Source organism: Styela clava, chromosome 10 (assembly GCF_964204865.1).
Source record: "Styela clava chromosome 10, kaStyClav1.hap1.2, whole genome shotgun sequence".
NCBI classification, from domain to species: domain Eukaryota; kingdom Metazoa; phylum Chordata; class Ascidiacea; order Stolidobranchia; family Styelidae; genus Styela; species Styela clava.
The window spans coordinates 2,963,965-2,986,331 of record NC_135259.1 but is presented as its reverse complement, the minus strand read 5'-3'; the positions used below and the strand labels follow the sequence as shown (position 1 = coordinate 2,986,331).

The window sequence follows — 22,367 nt, the reverse complement described above, 5'->3', positions numbered from 1 at the left end:
ACATCAATAGTACATAGTATATGTTTTATAGCATGTTTATGATAGCCTACAATTCACTATAGCAAATAGAGCAAGTTTACAATCATTCTAACAGCAACAGTGACAACAACAAGCATCGAAATGAACCATTTCTAGGTATAAGCCCAGTCAGTCAGTTTCCTCAAAATAGGATGGGGGCTTATTCGGATTTTGACTCCAAAATATGACACTAGATAATGTTCTCGAAGATGTATTTTTATTTCAATCTTAAAATACAAAGGTATAAACAGGAGAATTTATAGATTTCGAAATATACAAGTAATACTGAAATCCATACATATATTTACTTTACTACACAATACGTTTTAAAATTAATAACCACTTACTATAAACCACTAAAAATTGGCTCGCCCTTTACTTTAGAACAGCGTTTCCCAACCTTTTTTGGTCGCGGACTATTTTTCTCACTGGTGAAAACCTTTGCGGACTCAACGTGCGTTTATTGCAAATGTACTCGGTGTGAAAAGTAATAAGACCAAACACAACAGAATTTTAACGATTTCCAAAATCGGAAATTCGTCGCAATTAGTGTATAAATGGCCTTTTCTGTCCCACAATAATCAAATCCACGACAACGACCAGAATTTAAAATTTCTCTCTATTTTAATTTAATTGTGTTCATGGTCACTCGCGGTCGCGTCAACTTATGACAAGATGAGAGCATTACTTCTTTAAAATGCCACCGCTCTCTGCGAACATAATAATATGAGGGGGCTCCCGAAGTATGCGAACCAAGATGGCGGACATCGGAATGTAATATGTGTACTAGGTTAGGGTTAGGCCATAATTTTAGGTATAAATACTACGGGAGGCTCTTGGCTAGTCTTCGAACTGATAATAGGACTAAAATAAGGAAAATTGGAAAAAAATTATGGCCTGACCCCAACCTGTTACCCATGTTACGTTCCGATGTCCGCCATCTTGGTTCGCGTACTTCGGGAGCACCAATATGGGAATATATTGCCCGATTATATTTAGTTTTGATACATATTTCTTTGCGATCTTGTGAATTTGTTATCGCCGTTACAAAATTTCTACTACCTGCTATAAATTCCCAGTAAGTACAACTTGATTTAGTATTTAATAAAAATATAATCAAAGTATATATATTGGTAAATCAAAAAAATTATTCATCGCCTTGCTTTAATATTAATTTAATTGTGATCATTTTAATACGCGGTTGTGTTGACTAAATAAAAGCAATACTACTCAGGAAATATCATGACAATCCGTGGACACAAAAATGCGTGGTGAAGTGCCTGATTATATTTTGTTTTGATTCCTATTTTTGTGAATTCGACAAATCTGAGCTGTTTGTACAACACTTACGGGCGCTTCAGTACTGTACGTACCAGTGTGGAGACAGTAAAGAAAATAATCCGAAGGGGAAAAGCCATTACTACAGTATACTACAGTAGCCCCCGAAATTTTGCGATTTGCAATGTATAAAAAAGCGTTTTTAATCTGTTGTGGACCATTTTAAAACAAAACTTATGGTGTTATTCATTTTATTTTTAGTATTGCCGCTTTTCAATTAAGAAAATTTAGGTTACCACCATTGATACCTAGTTGCTCAAGCGCGCGAGAAATCTATCCACGCGTGTGTTCGTCGGAAATCCGCATGTGAGTTATGAAATCCAATCGTTTGATTAAGCGACGCGAAAGTGACCTGTCGCGTCACCTTTACCAAATTTTCGAATAGTAAATTGCTATTCTAATAGTTGAATATATGCCCAGCCCTGCTCAGTATCCAGTAAATATTGAATCGACTAATGTTATGTGAATAAACATGCTTTTTATGTTTTATGTAAATTCTAACGTAAATCGTAACTTGGCTGATGGTAAAGTTTTGCAAAAACTTTTGCGCCCGCAGTGAATTTCTGGCTCGTTGCGGACTCATTCAAACAGTCCGCGGTCTCAATGAGGGTTGGGAAACACTGCTTTAGAATGTCTCGCAAGTCACTGGGTTTGAAAGTTTCGGCGGACTTTTCATTCAACTTATTTCCCTTCAACCTGACCATATAACGTCATAACTACCCACTACCAGGTATCAACCACTATACGTTCTTATATTAGACCGAGGATGAAAATTCATGCTAGATCTTATTTTCAGGGTAAGCCTTAGATTCAAGAAACACAGTATTACGCCAAAAATATAGTCACATTTTTATGTTAATAGTGCTATCACTTGCGCCGACACCATCAGTGTCAACGATCATGCTGTCAGGAGCAAAAGTTAGACGTTAAATTTAACTTATTCGCATTAAAGTTAACAAAAATGATAATAATGATATAATACCAGAGATGCCATGCGATGCCAGTAACTCACACATGGGCCAATGGCTGGGGTTCAGGTAAGTTACAATAAATATAATCAGACCAGCTGAGCTTTGTATGAAAAGCATGTATTTGTAATAAACCGGCTAAACTTGACCTACAATTCGAGTGATTATATAATATCTGCCCGGGCTGTTTGTCCAATATATATTGTGCTTCCAACGACAGAGCCGAGACTTCCCATGGCACATTCTCAATTTATCTGTAGGCTTCTGTCACTTTTGCGCTAATCGTATATACTTAGGCAATCGCTAGTTTCGCTACAAAAAAAAATTTTTTTTTACCAAAACAGCATGTTTATCTGCATTCATTGCAATATTTAGATCAGGCCTGTGAGTCTTTAATGGTATCAGTCAGTGGTGTAAGAAGGTTACAGACCATTGGTTTATACATTGAGCACATGACATTACGTCAAGTCAGAAAGTAGGTCGGGAGTTCCGTTGCCACTCGAGCCGCTGAGGATTGAAATGACAAGAGGATGCTATTGCACTATGAGTAAAAATCTGTTGTTAGTGTGTACTCATTTTCCCAATCGAAATGACGGCAGTCAATTTATACCCCCTGCCCTTTGTTAAAAAGTATTCTCCAATCAGGTTCTGCTAATGGGACAGTTCTGATAAGAAGCAACATGGTTGCTGACCAACGTAGTGAACTCATTTTCTGGCATATTGTTTAGATTAGAACACATATACACATAATATATATATATTCTATTTATTACAGAAAATTATGAAGCAATCAATTTGCATGTAAGGATATTGAAGGAAAGTCGAGTTGTGAACATATCAATAGCCTGGATTTTTTAGCTTCATTTCTTTTCAGGTTCTCCTTCCGAAAGTAAAAATTTGCTGAAAGCTGAAATATAAAGATTAAAATAATTTTTTTTTGGAAAGTTGTAAAGATCGCCTAATTTAATTAGATTACTGAAGAACAAAATATTTTGAAAGTTGTCAAAGATATTTACCTTCGTAATTCATTTCTCCAGTATTGTCTTCCTGTCCTTTCATCATCAAACTGACCTGAGCCGATGTCAGTTTCTCTCCTAGTAAATTTAAAAAAATGTAAATTTAAGCTATTATCTCGCAAAACCTTAAATAACGACGAAATAAACTGATATTATACAAATATATGTAAATAGAGAGTAAGATATGAGAAGAGACTGTAGTTAGCCAATCATGTCTGTTGTTGACCATGCCGTGCTAGTAGTATAAAGGCCTTACACATACAAATTGTTTACTTAATTAGCTAGAATTATTTTATAAAGGTGCTGATTTCTCAGTTGTGTACGGCTTTACCCAAAGTTGTCAAAACATGTCGAATTTCAGCGCCCATTACTGTTCCCTTGCCGTCTTTATCGAATACTCTCAATCCCTCCACAAAATCTTCGAATGTTCCTTTTTGTCCCTCTTGGATAATTTTTTGAAAAATTGGAAGAAATTCCTCAACTGTTATTCGTTTTGTTTTCAGGTCTGAAATAAAAAAAATAAAATTATAATGAAAAATAAATCATTTGACGGTATTTCGGACGTGTATGCTTACTTCACCACGCAAATAAAACCTGTATTATTAAAAGCAACAAATATAAACATAATAATAAGAAGTAAATAATGTTCTTTGGTAAATATACCATCGGCAGACGGATTTCCCATAAATTTCGTAACGTCTTCGTTAGTTGGATCTTCCCCCATAGCTCTGGTAACATCACCGACCTGATGATATGATATTTTTCCATCGCCAGTTGTATCAAAAAGCTCGAAAGCTTCTTTGATGTCTGTAAATAAAAATCATTCTCTGATTTTATGTTGTGTTTTCAATCAAATGCGTATAATAAGTAAATAGAGTTATTGAAATATCTAGCCAAATACATTATACGCTTCCTCATATTTTATTAAAGAGCTCATGACTTCATTAAATTCTCACACTTAGAAATGAATATACTTAAAAAATCAAAACTTGGTTCAGTATTAGATGATACCTACTTTCAATCTTTTTTTCGGAGAATTCAACAGCAGCCTAAAATCATAAAATGTTAAAGTTAATAGTATTCTATGTTGCAGGTACACACATGCGTCTAAGTTCCGAGGTTATGCAATGCTTATTATGAACACTCAATTCATTTTTCTGCACGAATAATTCTGTACAATTTTTCTTGTTTCTAAACGCCCGAGCCTATGTTTCTGACAGTTTCTCAATCAAAAATTATCATTTAGAATCATGCTTCGTGTATGAACGAACATATGACCAATAGCCCAACTCTGTCAAATTGCGTCAACGAAAGTAAGTCCATCAGACCGCCTTAGCCATCGTCAGATACGAGTAACCCATGGACTTGTATAGTACTTACCATAGTTTAGTATTAGGAATAGTATTTGTTGCTTTCCTCTAGAATGTTTTCTTTGCTAACTGGATGACACTTCTCCCCAACCTGTGAGTTTTATACTAGTGAGACAAAAGCGCGAAAGCTCCTAAGGTGAGAAAATTGATGTTTTTCTCGCTAATCGATACTTGAGATCAGCTGTAAAATTAATGTCTGACTTTTGATGCGTTGTCATCACTTTTGTATTGTTGGTGTTGTATTCTCTGATGTGTTATTCTTGAATGTTTTGATCTTGGCATATATACGAGATTGGCGATGATGTGCTGATTTGGTCGAGTACAATCATTTTACCGTGGGGAAGTCCAAGGTGATATATGTCTTCGCTCCGTTCATTACGATGATTTAAGAGTAATATGCTATAAGGTTTTGTGGATCACAAAGTTGACCATCCCTGTTTGTAAACCCCAGGAGCTCATAAAGTTGACCTTTAAGCTGGCACATGGTAACAAAATATGACGACCAGTGCCAGAGCCTTCTCTCTCTGATTGAAAATACATCGCGATACTTACACAAAAAACAACATACTTACAAATAAATAGTTCCAAGATCGTCGAGGAGAAATTTTCAAAATGCCGTGAGCAAAGCTATGCATATAATTGAAGTGGCAAAATCATTTAAAACCGAAGACCTGAAAGTACCGGTCAATGATTTTTATTCAGCATTGTTTCAAGGGTAACAAAGGCCACATAATCCAAAACTAGATTATATTACGCATGATAGGGCAAAGATAAAATAACGCTCTGACACATTACACCGCCAACTGAATGGAACGAACCGTAAAGACATCGACAAAACGACACATTTGTTCCAGTCTCTTGTACAGTTATGAAATGCGTTCCTGTGGTGGATTGGCGAGCTTTGTTCAGTTAGTCGCCTAATTGACATGAACTTTAGTTCAGATTTGTTATATATCAAAGCAAAGGATTTTTAGATCTAGCTTTGAAAAGTATTTTTTATACATTGAAAACCGTTTGTGACGTTGTAAAACTGACCAAATCTCATATCTAGCGAGAGATTAGAATAAAACAAAATACGGAAGCTATTAATGATTTGTCTGTTTACACCCGTACACACCAACACTTTTATTGTAGACGTATAAATGTACATGGCCAGAATATATTTTCTATATACGATGTGACTCAGAATTGCTCAATCGATTGCAGATCATATTTTTTGAGTGAAGCTTCCATAAATATATTAGCTAGCAATGCTTTCGTATACAATGTGCTGATGGATTTTCAAAATCAGGAAGGTAATTAGCCAACATAATTAAATTCGACTAGTATATGTTACGTTTTTTTTGTGACTTCTTTTAGCCTTTGCTGCTTTTATTTTCGTCTATTTTTTAATTAGGAACAATGGTGGAATTGGCTTGCGATGGTGATAGGATTTCATTCACCTGGAAAATAACATACGGAGTCACCGGATATTCTTTGCTTGTAAGAAACGCAAAAGATCGGAATCCTCTTGTCATTCACGAAAAGTTTTCTGCTGGTGACTGCCGTTATGAAGTAAATATGAATGAGCGATTACGATATGGTCAGGTATGTGAAGTTAAACTACAAACTTATGGACCTGGCGAAGAATTCCAAGAATCGAACTGGAATGTCTTCGTGATAGGTAAGTTCAGGCAGTAATTCATTGCATATCCATTAAAAAAACTCTCCTTTCGCAGACACGAAATAGCATGCCGCATTCTTGCTTTGGTTTTCACTTTTATCGCGTAACTTTATCGCCAAGTTGGTACCTACACCAAAGATATAGGATTTCAGCGGGAATGTTTATCCAAGATATCAGGGAGACGCTTTTAGTGAAAAGGGCAAGAAAAATCATGAAACATGTCTCACGGGGCTACTACAATCCAAAAACACTTTGATCAGGGTCCCGCTCACCGTCCAAAGTCGGCAAACCTAGTGCGTTAATACGATATTGGAGGATATAATATACTTACATTGGCGGCAACCTACCTAGGTTCGAATCAGGACCTGATTCATTTTTCTACATTCTTACGTAATATAGTTTGTCTGTGCCACCCTTGCTTGATTTATGAAGTTGTACAGCGCATGTTGGTTAGAGTTACTTGCTAACTTACTGTTATAAATTGATTTCGAAAGAACTATAAGCGATTAGGGAAGGGAATACAAGAGAAAAGTGCAGAAAACGAACTATTGTGTGATTGGGATGCCATTCCTGTGTCTTAAAAACTTTGCAACTGCATTACTCTCCATGTTTTCATTGACATATTATGCCCGTGAATCTCTGTTCTCTGTTATGAACTTTATCAGTTCTCGTAACAGGAATAGCCTGAAATATGAAACCAGTAGTTCGTGTATTTCTCTGAAAGTTACAAAATATAAACCCAATGTAATATAAACCCTATCAGCGGTAATACAGCAGCAGAAGTCTCACTCATATGGAATAAGAAAAGTGATCAAATCTATTTGCCGGACTGATGTTTTCCGTCTGTACTTGTTTATAAGGTTTAATATTGTGTATTTTTGCTTTGAAAGTAGCAAAGCGTTGTTTTCAATTTTGGTCGGCACGCGGGTGAATTTTGTTGTTAAATTTTGGCAAGCGAGCCGAAAAAGGTTGCTCACTCCTGCCCCCTGGGTGGGTGGGCTCATTTCTAATTTGGGGTATGTTTTTATTTTTAGGTGGCCCGACGGTTGCGATCAATCCAACGGCAGAGATAAACATTATGAACCCGCGGCGTAGTGCAATTGTGAATTGGGATGAACCACAGGAGAAGCCGGATTACTATGAAGTCGTGGCTATACCAAATATAGGAAAAGCTAGAAAACAAACTTGTCCCTTTTCTCCTGTAATCATGAAGAGATTAAAAAGCGACTCAAAATATCAATTTCTAGTACATGCCATTCATAAGGAAAACAACAACCCGCAGAGTACCATCGGATGCAAAACAAATACCGTAACAACCCATTCACGTAAGTCAAAATCTATCTGATGCAAATCGGTATTTAAGATTATCAGTATTTATTCATCGAAAAAACTAAAAATTCGTTCACATTGAAGAAAAAAAGTTAGTGAATTGAAGGTAATATAGCAAAGGTAGTAAGATTGCAATAGAGAAATGAAAAATGAAAGAACGTAATTGTCTTGTGTCTTGCAAATGAAACATTAATATATATACCACTATTTCTGTGAAATATACGTGTGTGGATGACTGGATGTTAGGGCGAACCACTAACACCGCTTGCTTTGTGGGCGCGATCAGCTGTTTTCTCCTCCGATTGTAAGATATATCTGAAGAGTTTGGTAATGATTTTGTTTTCAAATTTTTCCCTACATGCAGGAAAAAATACACCCGGAAAATTTGCAAACTTTGCCGATATAGGACAACAATCCGTATTCAATTTCGAGCATGCACAATTTGCTAGTGAGTATACCTTTTATTATACTTGAGACCTATCATGAATTAAAAATTGTGTTAACCCAACACAATAGCGTGAGTTGAAAGGTACTTAATGCTTAAACTTTATAAATTATTACAACAGTTCTTCATTCAAAAAATATTGAATTGCTAAAATTATTTAAAAATGAATAAATTGTAGAAGGTTTTTGAGTGTAACAATTTTGTTTAATCATATAATACATTTATAATTTAAGTTAATTTACGAACGTATGTTAATTCCTATTTCCTTAATTCTTCATCATTTTTACGTTTATATATTCCCAGTGTATGAATAAGTCGGTAATTAGGTCAGCGTATAAAATCCAAATTGTTTTTTAATTTCTAGTTTCTGAGAAGGCATTCCATTGGAAACGGCAGTTAATTGTGTCTGGTTCCTACGCTCGTGTTGTTTCACTACGTGATGTTAGACATTTTAATATATTCTATTCAAGTATAGAATGTAATATTTTTTTTCTTTCTTCAGACAACAGTCAAACCATAAAAATCAAAAGTCAAAATATGAGTAAGTACAATTCTTCAAAGCAATTAATATTATTTTCTACGTCACAGATAATTATTTTCAGCATTATTTCGCGCCATATTTTTGTTTAAAAAAAGATATATATTTATGTAGACCTGCAGTAGTTACAAAATTACATACATGCAAATATAAAGTTTTTACGTTGTACGAATAGAAAGAGCCATTTTTATGTACTAATAACGTTCGCACTCATTATTTACCAATATCAGATATCGATACCGAGTATATATCAATAGCAGGCATACTCAAATATATATATTCATACGGAATGATAATAGCACTTAATAAACATTCAGTTCAAATATTACTTATGCTTCTAACTTGAATTGTATCATTGTAAAGTAAATTGTTGAATTAATGTTACGACAAATATATTTTTCAATGATTCATTTTCTTCAGTCAAAGCACATAATACAGAAATGTTGATGATCACTGACGAAATAGTTGGCGAGCAGGCCACTGTAATATGGGATAACCCAGACAACTGCGATGAGTCAGGAGACTTTGAGATTCTTCAATATAATGTTGATGTTCGAGAAGCTGGCTATATGATGTTTTCTATGCCATTCTTGGAGAATACACAAACACACACATTTCCAATCAATTTGGGAAAATGTTACACAGTTAACATTAAAACAACTTACGAAGACATCGATGCAGAAACAACTGAGCACTCTTACGTCAAAGAAATTTTTTTTTCGAGTGATTTGGTTTCGTTAGATATGCTTTTCTCCTTGTTTGAATAGTAACTGAACACATTTTTCATAAAATCTCTCAAACATTTAGGTTTGTAGGCTTTTATTTTTCACAAAAAATGATATGATTTAACTTGGTAACAATTTCAAGACTACTTACGAGCAATGAAAGCATACCTGCATTTGTTTAATGTCATTCAGTTACGTGGAATTCATTACATTATAGCTTATTAGAATGATTAGGCCAAAACACTGCGACTATTAGGTCACACCGTCCGAGAGTCCAGTGTTTGAAAAATTAGTATCAATTTTGTTCCGATTGTGCTTTCAAATCAATGACTAAAATTGTGGCGATGACAATCATTGGATTGAAATATTTGTAACTAATTTGGTGTGCCGAAGTTGCCTGTATATGCACAGTTAGTTTTGATATTTACAACGACTTCAGAACATTAAAAAATCAGGCAACTACAATTTCTGAAATATTTTTTTTAATTTCACGCAGGACCAACAAAGCCGACAATTGAGGTAATTGAAGATAAAAAAAACGTTCATGTCAAGTGGTCTCAATCCATGGGAGCTGTTGAACATTACCACGTTCATGTATTTGACGAATTCCACAAACAAAATCTATCAATTGGGTATAAACAAGGAGGGAAAAATTTCAACAAAACCAAATTTGAGATTGAATATTTTCTTAGTGGAAGATATTACAATTTTGAGGTGACGGCCACGGGGAAAGGCAACAGAAGCACGACAAACAGTGTAAAACAACTGATAGGTATTTGCATTCACATTTAATATAAAATTTCACTGCTATATCTCGGATGTGGGTGAGTGGGCAGAATATGCTTTTTCGTTATTTTTCTGCAAATTCATTTTAACACTTACCATTTCTACAGGTGGACGACTGGTGCCAAAGATGGCTACGGCAAAACTAAGTGCCACCAATGCATTTGCAGCAGATATTAAATGGGAACAGCCAGATGAACCTCCAATCGGATATAAAATAACGGAGGTCAATGACCCGGATATAGTGAAGGAGAATAATCAAAATATTACGCAGTGTAGTTTCACTGGACTAAAAAGAGGAAGCCGATACTGTTTCAAAGTCATGTCTATATACGCAGATGGTGTTGGGGGTGAATGCCGCACGAACGAGATATACACAGATCCTAGTATGATTTATTTTTATTTTGAATGAAAGATCCCTTTAATACAATGAATACTGACATTTTTACGGAATCTTAAAATGCCAATCACAAAACTTTATTTACCTTAATACCAAAAGCATTTTTCCAAGATATAGGACGTAAAGGAGTGTTGCTGAACTTCGAATATATATATCTTTCACAAGGAAGATGAAATTTTTAGCAACTCGTCGCCATTGTAAGTCCACTGGATCAAAACTCAGGGACATTATTAGGACTAAATGGTTGTCCAATTCTGCCGCGGAATAACCCTATTTGATGGAGCAAGAAATCTCAGTCGTAAACTTTTTTCAGGGCCAGCTTTATTGGAAAACGTACGGATAACATTAGATGAAAAGCATCCTGACACCACAATATGTGCATCATGGAAACGAGTATTTGATGCTTTGGAATACAGAATTCGAGTTGCATCTTCTAAATCTGTTCTGGAACAAATTACAAACGAACCTCAAATTGTCATAACATCTCTACATCCAAACACTTGGTACGAAATCAGCGTCGCAGCTTCAAATAAGTTGGGGTATGGAATTCAAGATAGCCAACGAATTCAAACAGGTTTCCTACATAACATGTCTAAACTATAGATAAACACTGTAATAGGTTAGTGGTACTAGAACAGGGGTGGGCAACCTTTTTCGGCTCGCGTGCCAAAATTGGCTAAATTTAAGAACAAAATTCCTCCGCGTGCCGACCAAAATTCATTGATTTGTCACTTGCAAAGCAAATTTACACAATAACAAGAGAGCAATGCTTAAATATATGGACACGCAGAACAATTCCCCGAAAATTATATGCGGTGACTTACCAGTACCTGTATAAACAAGAGAGCTATGCTCAAATATATGGACACGTAGAGTCACATAATTTTGATGACGTCATAGCGAAAAAAGAAGTAATAGCCTTCTGGAGAAAATTTTTATCTTTAACCACTAAAAATTTCAAAGCAATTGGTCCAGTATTCGAAGAGAAAAGCGACTTTTTAAAAACGTGTCAAGCGGTACTGAGTTAGCAGTCAGGCAGCATCTTACCTGTACACTGTAGGCCATATACGGTAATTGATCACAGAACAGTTGTTCCCTTGCAAATTTTATGTTGTTTACACTTTAGGACAGATAATTGATCACAGAACAATTCTTCCCTTTCAAATTTTATGTTGTTTCCAGTAGACTCTCATCAAAATAAACAAATATAGTAGGCTACAAGTGCTACAACGCTTGCATTACTGCACTGGTAGGACCGTGAAAGAATAAGTTACGGTAATTTCATTGTGGTAAGACACCGGTACCGGCACCAGTACCAGTATCGTACTTACGTACTGAGCTACCAGTACCGGTTAGCAGTCAGCCAGCATCTTACCTGTACACTGTAGGCCATATACGGTAATTGATCACAGAACAGTTGTTCCCTTGCAAATTTTATGTTATTTACACTTTAGGACAGATAATTGATCACAGAACAATTCTTCCCTTTCAAATTTTATGTTGTTTCCAGTAGACTCTCATCAAAATAAACAAATATAGTAGGCTACAAGTGCTACAACGCTTGCATTACTGCACTGGTAGGACCGTGAAAGAATAAGTTACGGTAATTTCATTGTGGTAAGACACCGGTACCGGCACCAGTACCAGTATCGTACTTACGTACTGAGCTACGAGTACCGGTACCGAACCTGTAGGTCTGATATTCCGTTCCGCATACGATAGGCTATAAAACTTGCATTGCAGCATTAGTAATACCGCGGAAGGAATAAGTCAATTTCACTGCGTTACGGCACCGGTATGGCAACTTACCAGTACCGACCTACAGTAGCTGTAGTACTGAGCAAGACAATCGATCGCGAAACCGCTTGAAATAAGTGTAAAACAGTGTTCCCATGAGTAAAAATAAATACCGCGAAATTTTGTATGAAATATCATATCTCATAGGATTCATATAAAATTTAAGAATAAACAAAAGTAATAGCCTTCTAGCGAAAAAATTAATCTTCAACCACTGAAAATTTCAAAGCAATTGGTCCAGTATTCGAAGAGAAAAGCGACTTTTTAAAAACGTGTCAAAGAACAAGAACAACAACAAGAACAACAAGAACAACAACAACATAATATTGAAACGATCGTTATGTCCACTACGTGTCCAATAAAGCAAGCAGCTACTAGTTAGTTCAGTGTCACCGCGCTGTGTTACGGTACCAAAACTTCTCTATCTAGGCTTCTAATTGCATTTCATGATTTCTGACCGTCATATATTTTAAGAACACGATTATTTCGAACAAAACTCGTCAAATTATAAACAAAGCACTACACCACAGCAATCAAACAGACAAAAACACGATGGTCGCAAATTGGTTGACAAAGATAATATCGACGTATTGGAAATGCGCAACCCATTATTCCCCCTCCGACCTGTAATGCCGGACGCTTCTTCTTTGCAAAACCAACTTATTCGATTTATCACGGTGTTATAACAGCAGATACCACAGTCTACAAATATATTCACACCAAGCGAAGCATTTCGACCACAGTTTATAAATATATATTCACACCAAGCGAAGCATTACAGTACCGGTACGGTTTACCGTACCTTTAGACCACAGTCTACAAATATATTCACACCAAGCGAAGCGGTGAAGTACGGTTTACCGTACCTCTAGACCACAGTCTACAAATATATTCACACCAAGCCAAGCAGTACAGTAAGGTCTACCGTACCTTTAGCATCACCGCTATTCACCGGTAATTTCAAAAGACTTGCGATTTTTGAGTAACGACTTTCGGAATCCGCCGTCACGCCAACGTTCGATGTCACGTGATCAAAAAGAGGAGTGCCTGCATATGCGTCCGCAGAACGTTCAGTGACGTCATAGAAAACAAGAACCATTCTCACAGAGTTAACAGGAATATTTGAAATAAATAAAAGTAATAGCCTTCTGGAGAAAAATTTCATCTTCAACCACTACAAATTTCAAAGCAATTGGTCCAGTGATCAAAGAGAAAAGCGGTTTTTTAATATTTCCACTAGGTGTCCAAAAAGTGTCAAAGAACAACAACAACAACAAGACCAACATAATATTGAAACGATCGTTATGTCCCCTTCGTGTCCAATAAACCTTTTTTAAACATGTACAGGCAGATTCACTAATCGGAAAAATGTCATCCCGACAAATAAATTTGATTACTTTTCCTATTCTATATCGACGAAACTTCTGCGGCTGCATTGCGACTGATAGAGATTTTAGATTGGGTTTATATTTTATAACTTCCAGAGAAAACTACTGGTTTCATCTTTCAGGCTACTTCTATTACAAGACTTAATAAAGTTCATAACTGAGAACCAAGATTCACAAGCATATGTAGATGAAAACATGGAGAGTAATGCAGTTGCAAAGTTTTTAGGACACAAAAATATTTGGGGAATGGCATCCCAATCACGCAATAGTTCTTTTTTTGCACTCCTTTCTTGTATTCCCTTCCCTAATCGCTTATATTTCATTCGAAATCAATTTATAACAGTAAGTTAGCAAGTAACTTCAGCTCCAACTAAGCTTTACAACTTCATGAATCAAGCCTAAATGAAGAAAAAGGGTGGCACAGACGAACTATATTATGAAAGAATGTAGCAAAATGAATGAGGCGCTCTTCTCAAAAGCCCACTCATTTGTTACGTCATGATATATTTTTTTGTAGCCATATGTCATGAAAGAACAAAAACAGTTGAAATAAGTAACGGATTGTTGAAAAAGCGATAATGAATAAGCGACCACCGAGTTTCATCAGATAATTCACAGAGTCTTGAAACTTTTTGTCTGAAGGAGAATGATTCCGAGGCCTCGCTCGCGTGTCAAATGATTGGGCTCGCGTGCCAAGTTTAGTACGGGTGCCAGGGGTTGCCCACCCCTGTACTACAAGATTAAGAAAAAATAAACAAAACAATTATAGCCAAATAATTTTATCATAATCAATGTGCATATTATTATGAACATGAAGCGCCAAATGATCTCATTTTACTTTAGATCTATCGCCTCCTGAGTGTGTTCGCCTATATGCTGTAACGTGGAAATCAGCTACAGTAACATTCGCACAAGCTCCAAACAACTCGAAACATTCAATCACGCTATATCAAGCAGAAAATGATATAGTTGTAGACAACGTAGTAACAGATGCAGTTTCATACATATTTGAAGAGTTGAATGGTGACACTGAATATTATGCTTCAGTCCTAATAACAGAAAGAGATCGTGAAAGTATCCGTGTGAAATCAAACTCAATGAAAACTGGTAAGTACGAGGAACTCTGTAAAAGATATAAAAGTATAAATTCAATAAACAATTTACATTGATAATACATACTGCAGTACCAAATCCAGTAGTAATAAACGATGTGAAATTGTGTGATAACAATCCATCAACTGATATTAAACTTGAATGGCAAGTCGAGAAGTTTTCTTCACGTTACCAAATCGAAGTGAAAGTTGGCGATACAATTGAGAGAATCTTTGAAATTGAGGGCGTTGGAGTTTGCACTTATCGATGTCTAGAAGAAGGACGGCATTACACTTTCCGAATAAGAGTTGTGAACGAGTCAGGGAATGGAAACTGGTCAATCAAAAAAGATATTTCATTAGGTTTGAATGAGTTTAATTTGGCGAATAACCATTTTGATTAATATATTTTTGTAGTATATTCCTCTCAATCTAGCTTATGGCTAATAGTCTACTATTCTCACTATATCACATAAGTAATCAATGCTTACCGCCTCACTTAAGTAGGCTATATATGCACAATATATGTGGATTGAGGCCATATTTCACACTTTTTAAACACATCACAATCTAGCGACTACAGAAATTATAGTAGTGCAGACGATTGCAAAATCTGACCTCGTTCGTATTTAACAATGCGCCTTGATGTCATGCGGTATTTATTGAATTATATTACAAGATTTCACTATTGCTTATGTGAGTGACTCCATTGTCTGACTCTTCACGAAATTAAAATAATTGGACCTTTCAGTTTGAAGCGAACATGACCGAGAAATCTGCAAGCTGCTTTTCTTTTCGTAAAATTTGAAGATTACAGTCACATATTAACTACATCTTCATTTTATTCATACAAAAATACTTCATTTTCACAAGCTCCTCCAAGGATAACAGGATTGCAAGTTAAAAGAGTTGAAAATAAGCTTGAAATGAAATGGATAAGTGCTGGCCCATTTGTTGATCATTACATCATTAAAGCTTTTGTTAATAAAAGCGAAATTATTGTTGAAAAAAAAACACAGGACAATGTTTACACAGTAGACTATTGTGCCCCATGTACTGACGTCACACTGTCAGTAGTCGCATTTAATGCGGAAGCAGTCAAGGGACTTGAAACAACGGAGACTGTTTCTTTTGGTGAGGACGTTGTAATAGAGGTGTTAATCTGTTTTCTCTGAGTTCTGTCAGTTCATACCTCTATGTTTTGTGCATACATCTGTGATTTGTTGACCGTTCAACAAATCTTCATAAAACAGTAATTATAGAAAAATCGTTGAACTTTACTTTTTATTATATTTCTTAGGAGAATTGAAACCGCCTGATTATGTGGTATCGCAACTTGATTCCACAAAACCATGGAAGGTATTTCATCTGCAATGGATGAAGCAGCACGGCGCTCTTACGTACCAAGTAGGAATTTTCAAAGACGGAGCTAACGTTTGTTGGAAAGAGGTAGAACAAAATCAGTGGACTTTTTGTGATGCTCTTCCGCTGACAAAATATGCCATTTCCATATATTCCAAAAACAAAGATTGTGTGAGTGTGGAGTATGCGACTCATGTTATAACGGGTATGTGATAAATATAAAATGTACATCAAAATAGAATAGGTTTATTTTAGTTTTAACAATTATACGACTCTCGCATGATGATGTGGACAAATAACTACAAAAAACTACAGATGCCGTAAATCGAGTAGTTGATGCAGTTGTGTGACTGCATAGGTCTATATAGGCCAGGGATGGCGAACCTCTTTCAGTGAGTGGGTCAAAAATTATATTTTTATCGCGGAACAGAAGAGAGTGGGTCGCAGATATTTGATTTAATGTTTGTAACTATAAAAAAAACTTCTGAAACAAATCTTATTATCTTCTGTTGGTGATGGTGTAGTTTTGTGCTTTACTTCAATCAGGAACTTATTATGGCACTCGATTTTATGGAATTAGAGTACGAAAACACGTACAAATTACCAAAAAAGTTTAGGATGATGCGGCAAATTATTTTACGGTTCCAAGCAGTTTGGAGGGAATTCCACTCTGATAGTGTTATATTTTTCGATCTGCTTTTAACCACATTAAGGCACTTTTATACTGCCCCATCGTTATTTCAGATTTCTGGGTTTTTATTTCAAATCTGGAAGTTTTTTTTTCTTAACGGCATTGTAGGCGAGAAACTAATAAATGCAAAAAAGCACCCAGTTCTCGTATAATTCCTGAAACAGTCTGCAGATGCATTTCCGAAAGAGACGAGACTTTGCGAGAAATGAATAGATCCATTGCATTATGTCATAAACGATGTCAGAGCCAATGAATAGCTGAATAACAGTACACATCCGTGCAGGCATGCGTCCAAGATTAGGGGTTTTGAAAATTACCATATCGATCCGAAAATTATCAGTTTGAATATGAGCGATCGCAGCCCTGACTGCCCAACGGTACATTTTAATAGTTTATTTATTGTTAGATTAATTTAAGGCCGGCTTTATAAATTTTTATCACTGATATTTTAGTATTTTTTTTAAAATTTTATTCGTGCCTTCGCGGGTCATGAATAAAACGCGGTGGGTCACTTTGTGACCCTCGGGTCAGTGGTTCGCCATCCCTGATATAGGCTATACAAGAAACTTTGATTTTGTACGCATTGTCCCACATTATACTTCGCAGGTGCGCCAATCATTGTAGATTCGGACAGCATTACAACAGAACCCGACGAAAGACAGCCTTGGAGAATGGTACGAGTAAAATGGGAACGACCAGAAAATGTAGAGAATTTTAAAATAAAATCTAGTATCGGTAATCAAGAATTTATTACTAACAAAGAATGTTTCGATCTTGTAAATGAAACCAACGAACGCACCGTGACAATCTCAATTAAATCCGGAATTCGCGATGTGTACACCGAGGAGGAAGCAAAAATAACCTTCATCATGGGTAATATATTTCCTCCTTCACCAAATTTCTTGTTTACTAGGTTTATTAGAATCGATCAATAATTTTCCGAAAGCATACAATCCATTCCACAAGTATATCATTTTGAACTATACACTCCAGGGTGGATGGATGTATTGGCTAGCAGTGAACCAGTAATATATTTTACCTAACCAGAATCACAAATTGATATCTGTGACTAAAACAAAACCAAAAAATATAATAGATGATGTAACAGTCTTGCTAATCATTAACACAAATGTATTTATGTAACAACGTTTATGTAATATACTGGAAGTATCTGAAGAAGTCTGAGACTGGTCAAATGAAATGTACTGAAATGCATTTGTCATAGTGTACGCACAGCACTGTCGAATCACTTCGAATAGTCAAATTCATTCCTACTTCAGCACCCTTGCAATATACGCCTACGGATCCACTATATAGGCAAAAGTATAGAAGAAATATCGGTACCAATGCACACGCCACAAATTCAAAAATAGTATTCCATCTTTGCATGTAATGATAGACCACCGCCGATAGTTGACAAAAAGAGCAACAGTTTCGTTTCGAGCAGTTCTGTAATGCGGCCATGTCAAAGATAACAAATTGAAATATCTGGAAGATTTCAAATTTTTGATTTACTATTTATCTGTCTGGCATTTTCATCTGTAGCCTAAAAGAGCTTGAGATATGATAAAGAATTCCAGAATTTTTATCTGATTTTGATCGATTTTTACAAAAAGGAATTATTTAACGTTTTTTCCAGATGGGGTGCCAAAAGTACGTCAGGATTCTCTGAAAATTAAGGTGAATGAAAACACTCCATGGGAAACAGCTACAATAACATGGGAAATTCCAAGAGGCGTTGATTGGATGAATATCAAAATAAAACCTAAAAGACAAAACACTTGGAGCGTAGACAAAACATTGCACAATAAAAATTCATTGGAATTTTTGAGGAATAATGTTGAAAACTTCTATGAATTCCGTATATTCACCGGATTTTCCAAACAATCATTTCACACTGAGTTTACCTCCAAACCATTTTCATTGGGTATGTATTAATCGATTCCATAACAGTTTTTTTTAATAAAATTAATTTAAAATAATTTTTTTTCACCAGCAAACTTTCCTATCATAAAATCCAAATCAATTGAGATTGAATTAGATGAAGAAAAGCCGTGGGAGATTGCGAATATCAAATGGGAGATGCCTCGTTTTCTGACTTGCGTTAAAGTCCAAATTAAATGCAAAGCATTAGTGGAAAATACCATTCAGAAAGAAGTGATTCAAACCGACAACACTTTGAGATTCATTCGCACCGAAAAACATCACACATACGATATTAAAATATATTCTGGCTGTAATGGAAATCTATTCCAGTCGGAACCAACAACAAAAACATTTACAATGGGTTAGTAAGACTATTCACTGCCTATTTTTGTGCAATTATTTACTGATTATTAAATGGTGTAACTGTATGTGTACATTTTGTATGTTTTGTTTATATTTTGTTTTGGTGTCAGACGAATGACATTATCATAACAATTACTCGTTTTTAAATAAAAAAATATATATCTATATATATATATAGATATATATATCATTTTGTGACACATTTTTCAGATTCTCCGCCCGCTGTGTTCAAAGATACCATGAAGTTTGAGCCAGACGAAGAACAGCCATGGAAATTGGTTCGACTTCAATGGGAAAGACCAAATTTTGTTGAAACGTTTAAAATATTCAGCAATGTTACTGAAGAGTGTATCACCGAAAATGATTACTTTGACATCCTGAACACAACATCAAAACGTGGAATAAAGGTCAAGGTTTATTCTGGAATTGGAAAAGTTTTTACCGATGTCGCAGCGAGTAAAAAATTTGAAATGGGTAAGTTAGCGTTCTGAGTGATTTCGATAATTGAATTTCTAATCGTTAACTGAAAAAATTCAACTTTCATCCATAGCATAGAAGGCAAAGTTGACAACTACCAATGCATTTCCACGAGGTATTACCTTGTACAGTTGACACCCCATGTGAATTCCGTAATTTAATGTGGATGTTACTGTGGATCTCGACAACGAAAAACCGTGGGAAATTGCTTTTATTAGATGGAAATTTCCTGAAGGCGTTAAATGGGTCAAAATACAAATTAAGGGTAGCGGCGCTCTTTCAAAGACCCCAATGACAGTAATTACCAATAAAGAGTTTTATAAATTTACACGTGAAAATATTGAGACCAAATACATGATCAAATTTTATCCCGGGTATTCGAGAGATATCTTTTACGATATTGCGACGTCCCATGAATTTATTTTGGGTGAGTAATAAAATTTATTTATTCAATTTTTTAAAACTTCAATTGTAACTTCATACTTGGATAAAAATTAATAAAATGTACATGCCTAATTTTAAGTGCCTACTATCTCTAGCTCCACTGAGATCGGACGCCACGCAAGCCGCTTTGCATGAGGTCCCGCACTAGTCAAGTTCGGCCTTGCTGTCCGTCATACGCCATTAATGTTTAAAAATACGTTGAATCTAACTACGGTAAGTCAAGTTTTCTATTTTCTGTAGACAAATTCCCAATTGTTTCCCCGGAGTTCATCGATATAAAAATTGATCAAGAAGAATCGTTGTCAATTGCTCATATAAAATGGATAATGCCAGAAGGCTTGGAATCAGTCAAAGTTCAACTTGTTTCTAAACAAATGGATGACGAGTCTTCTATTCATTTTGATGAAATAATTTCATCTAATTCTGTACGAATTTCCTGCGATAAAGAACCGAGAAGATATGAACTCAGAATTACACCGGGATGTACGTCTCGGAAAGTATTTTCTGACGAGCATTCTGTAAAAACGTTTCAAATAGGTATATATAATCATATATGTCTCGCTATCAATTTTCAAAAATTTAGATTCATCTAGATACCCTCTTACTACAAATTCTAATTGCAGGAAGTATGTGAGGAACAATTCAACAAGGCGTGATATCTTTTCTACACACCTGAATATATCAAATTTTATATCGAATATATAACGTGGATCGCACAGAGATGAACACAACTAAAATTGTATTTCTGCCATTGCTAAAATCTAAAAGGGTTGTCTTCTGAACTTTCCCAAAAATTCTTATGAAATTCTTATTCTTCTTTATCCGCCAGCGTTTTGGACTTTTTGCGTCAGGTAAAATTTCCCCAGTATAGTATTTGATTGCAGAGCGAAACTTTCATGTGTTCTCATATTTGATGAGTAGATAGTTTTATATATTGCCTTTTACATTATTTCATATTTGTTTAGTTCATATAATTTCCTATTTGTTTAGTTCATATAACTTGTTGTAGTCAATAACTGTACCATATTGTGCATAGGCTTGCACGTAATTGACAAAAATCAATTCCGTAATGACCCCGTAATTGCGATATTTTTTCACACATTTAAACCTATCATAACAACCAATTTAATCCACTTCTATTCCGAATGGGACAGCGAAGTTTGGTTTTCATATTCCCGGCAGTACAACACGCCGGCGACAGATGTTAAAGACAAATATCAAGGAGTGAATTCAAAATAATTTTATTCGGATTTTTACCTTTGTATTAGCTTTGATTTTTTAACCACTTTATCACCAAATTTTATGCGATCAATTTTATCATTACCAACACTGGTAATATATTTGAGAAACGATAGTTCACTTTTTTTAAATCGTATTAACGTATTAATACGACTTTCGTATTAAATAAAAATTCCGGGTTGCTAATTTATTATTCAACTACAAGCGTATTCTCTCGTTTGATTATACTTTCGCTTGCCTCGCGACGAAGACTTGTTATTTCACCGTTTTTTACATTATCCGACTACTTAGTTAGCATTTTAAAATAATTATTGATGCCGACTTATTGACGATATTCCGAATTCCATGCTTCATTTTACATTAAATCATTTCGCGGCCTAAAAGTTATAACATTATTTGCGATAAATTTAGATCAAATATTAATTATTTGCGCATTATTTAAAATACCGTACTTATATGACATGCCTTCTCCGAAAATACAAAGTTATATCGCAAAACAATGCATTTTGTGACATTTATTTTGCACTCCTGAAAATATTAATTTATTTTTCTAACTCAAGTCGACAATCCTATTTGCCAAGATTGACACAAGTTTGGTCGAGTGCCGGTGGTATTCGAGTCGACGATAAATCAAAATAAGTTACCGCATTTGGTAAAGACAGGTAATCATATTTGGCCGACATATTGCGAGGCATTGTGAAAAACATATTGAGCAATGCCAAGCCCGGACAGATATATAACGATAAAATCGGTAACAGAACATCAAGATTTTGTAATAGAAAATGGATTTCGCGCAGAATAAACACGGGAAATCCCGTCGTAAAGTTGTTACTCTGCCGTCTCAATCGCTTTACCGATGCAGAAAAGACTAAGTTGCGTTGGTTCATTACGTAATTTCTCTTCCATCTTTATATTGCTGTTTGATAAGCGCGACATTAATTATCACGGCATTTACAAATAGACCATGTTTTATAAGTTGATCTCTTACATTCTTTA

The 22,367-nt window shown here is 35.4% G+C and overlaps 2 protein-coding genes across 4 annotated transcripts; one reads left to right on the top strand and one right to left on the bottom strand.

Annotated features, from left to right (window-relative positions):
- Positions 1 to 3,074: 3,074 nt before the first annotated feature.
- LOC120337660 (myosin light chain 3, skeletal muscle isoform-like) lies at positions 3,075 to 4,831 on the bottom strand. Its single transcript, XM_039405521.2, has 6 exons — positions 4,721 to 4,831; positions 4,356 to 4,389; positions 4,004 to 4,147; positions 3,672 to 3,845; positions 3,341 to 3,418; positions 3,075 to 3,231 (listed from the first exon to the last, which is right to left on the bottom strand). The coding sequence occupies exons 1-6, from the start codon at positions 4,721 to 4,723 to the stop codon at positions 3,185 to 3,187; spliced, it is 480 nt and encodes a 159-aa protein (XP_039261455.2). The 5' UTR covers positions 4,724 to 4,831; the 3' UTR covers positions 3,075 to 3,184.
- Positions 4,832 to 5,753: 922 nt separating this feature from the next.
- LOC120337727 (uncharacterized) lies at positions 5,754 to 21,871 on the top strand. Of its 3 annotated transcripts, none has more exons than XR_013478136.1 (19): positions 5,754 to 6,005; positions 6,107 to 6,373; positions 7,408 to 7,698; positions 8,067 to 8,150; positions 8,650 to 8,688; positions 9,106 to 9,408; positions 9,907 to 10,182; positions 10,304 to 10,579; positions 10,907 to 11,167; positions 14,622 to 14,885; positions 14,963 to 15,232; positions 15,743 to 16,003; positions 16,170 to 16,436; positions 17,529 to 17,795; positions 18,562 to 18,849; positions 18,919 to 19,209; positions 19,422 to 19,685; positions 19,762 to 20,115; positions 20,373 to 20,509. XR_013478136.1 is itself a non-coding variant. In XM_078116893.1 (19 exons), exons 1-19 carry the CDS (start codon positions 5,984 to 5,986, stop codon positions 20,764 to 20,766), a joined length of 4,299 nt encoding a protein of 1,432 aa, XP_077973019.1. In that variant the 5' UTR covers positions 5,755 to 5,983; the 3' UTR covers positions 20,767 to 21,871. The 3 variants fall into 3 exon arrangements, 2 of the variants coding, with proteins under 2 accessions (XP_077973020.1, XP_077973019.1); XM_078116893.1 differs by lacking the exon at positions 19,762 to 20,115 and adding an exon at positions 20,756 to 21,871 and having other exon boundaries at positions 5,755 to 6,005; positions 20,373 to 20,669; XM_078116894.1 differs by lacking the exons at positions 15,743 to 16,003; positions 19,762 to 20,115 and adding an exon at positions 20,756 to 21,871 and having other exon boundaries at positions 20,373 to 20,669.
- Positions 21,872 to 22,367: the final 496 nt, after the last annotated feature.

Excerpts from the sequence above, each read along its gene's own strand:
- LOC120337727 (XM_078116893.1), top strand. The coding sequence starts at position 5,984 with ATGGATTTTCAAAATCAGGAAG. Across the intron at positions 8,689-9,105 it reads AATCAAAAGTCAAAATATGA|TCAAAGCACATAATACAGAA; the intron begins GTAAGTACAATT and ends CATTTTCTTCAG. Across the intron at positions 15,233-15,742 it reads CAAAAAAGATATTTCATTAG|CTCCTCCAAGGATAACAGGA; the intron begins GTTTGAATGAGT and ends CATTTTCACAAG.
- LOC120337660 (XM_039405521.2), bottom strand. Across the intron at positions 3,846-4,003 it reads GGGAAATCCGTCTGCCGATG|ACCTGAAAACAAAACGAATA; the intron begins GTATATTTACCA and ends TTTTTATTTCAG. Across the intron at positions 3,232-3,340 it reads TGGAGAAATGAATTACGAAG|CTTTCAGCAAATTTTTACTT; the intron begins GTAAATATCTTT and ends TTTATATTTCAG.